We start from the raw sequence: 725 nt of genomic DNA, 5'->3' as shown, positions 1-725 counted from the left end.
CGAAATGGCTCAAGCACAGTAAAGTCTGCGAAGCCCTGCTTTCCCCTCTGTTTCTGAAAAGGCCTCACTGAGTCATGCGGGGCTCTTTAAAATACAGATTACGAGGCCCTGCCCTCAGACAGATCCCCGCGCCTGCTGCCCGGGTATCTATGCATTTCAACGACGGCGCCTTCAGGATGCTTTTGCACCGGCCACGGCCCTGCCTTTGCCTTCCGGGGAGAATGGCGATGCCGGCCGCGCCCCTAACTGGAGGTGGAGCTCAGTGCCGGGTTCAAGGGGCCCCTCTCGTCCTGGCATCGGGCCCCGCCCCTGGCCGGGGGAAGGCGCTGGGGGCGGCGGTGCAGGAGGAGGTGCAGGAGGAGCGGCGGCGGCGGCGGAAGCTGGTGCCCAGGTCGCCGTCTTCCACCAGCACGCTCTCCAGCACGCTGCGCAGCGAGCTCCGCAGCTTGCTCAGCACGTCGGGGCAGGTGAACACGTAGAGCAGCGGGTTGATCACGCTGTTGATGAAGGCCAGGCTGGTGACGAAGGGCAGCCCGCGCCACACGAGCGGCCGCAGAGACACGTCGCTGTGCGCGCGGGCCTCCAGCAGGCTGAAGACGTGATAGGGCCCCCAGCAGAGTGCGAAGGCTGCCACCACGGCCGCCACGAGGCGCACAAAGCGGCCAGGCCGCCGGCGGCCGCGGTGGCCCAGCTGCAGGCTCACGGCCACGTGGCTGGAGGCGATG

General features: G+C 67.6%; 1 protein-coding gene across 1 annotated transcript in view; it reads right to left on the bottom strand.

The window, feature by feature from the left end:
• Positions 1-271: 271 nt before the first annotated feature.
• PTGDR2 (prostaglandin D2 receptor 2) overlaps positions 272-725 on the bottom strand; it is a 1,169-nt gene continuing 715 nt past the window's right edge. The window contains exon 2 of the mRNA XM_025046308.1: positions 272-725. This exon is cut by the window's right edge and continues 48 nt beyond it. Within this exon, the coding sequence (XP_024902076.1) occupies positions 272-725 (454 nt within the window).

This window comes from Pteropus alecto, unplaced genomic scaffold (assembly GCF_000325575.1).
Source record: "Pteropus alecto unplaced genomic scaffold, ASM32557v1 scaffold43, whole genome shotgun sequence".
Lineage (NCBI taxonomy): Eukaryota > Metazoa > Chordata > Mammalia > Chiroptera > Pteropodidae > Pteropus > Pteropus alecto.
This window is presented reverse-complemented; position numbering and strand designations above follow the sequence as displayed.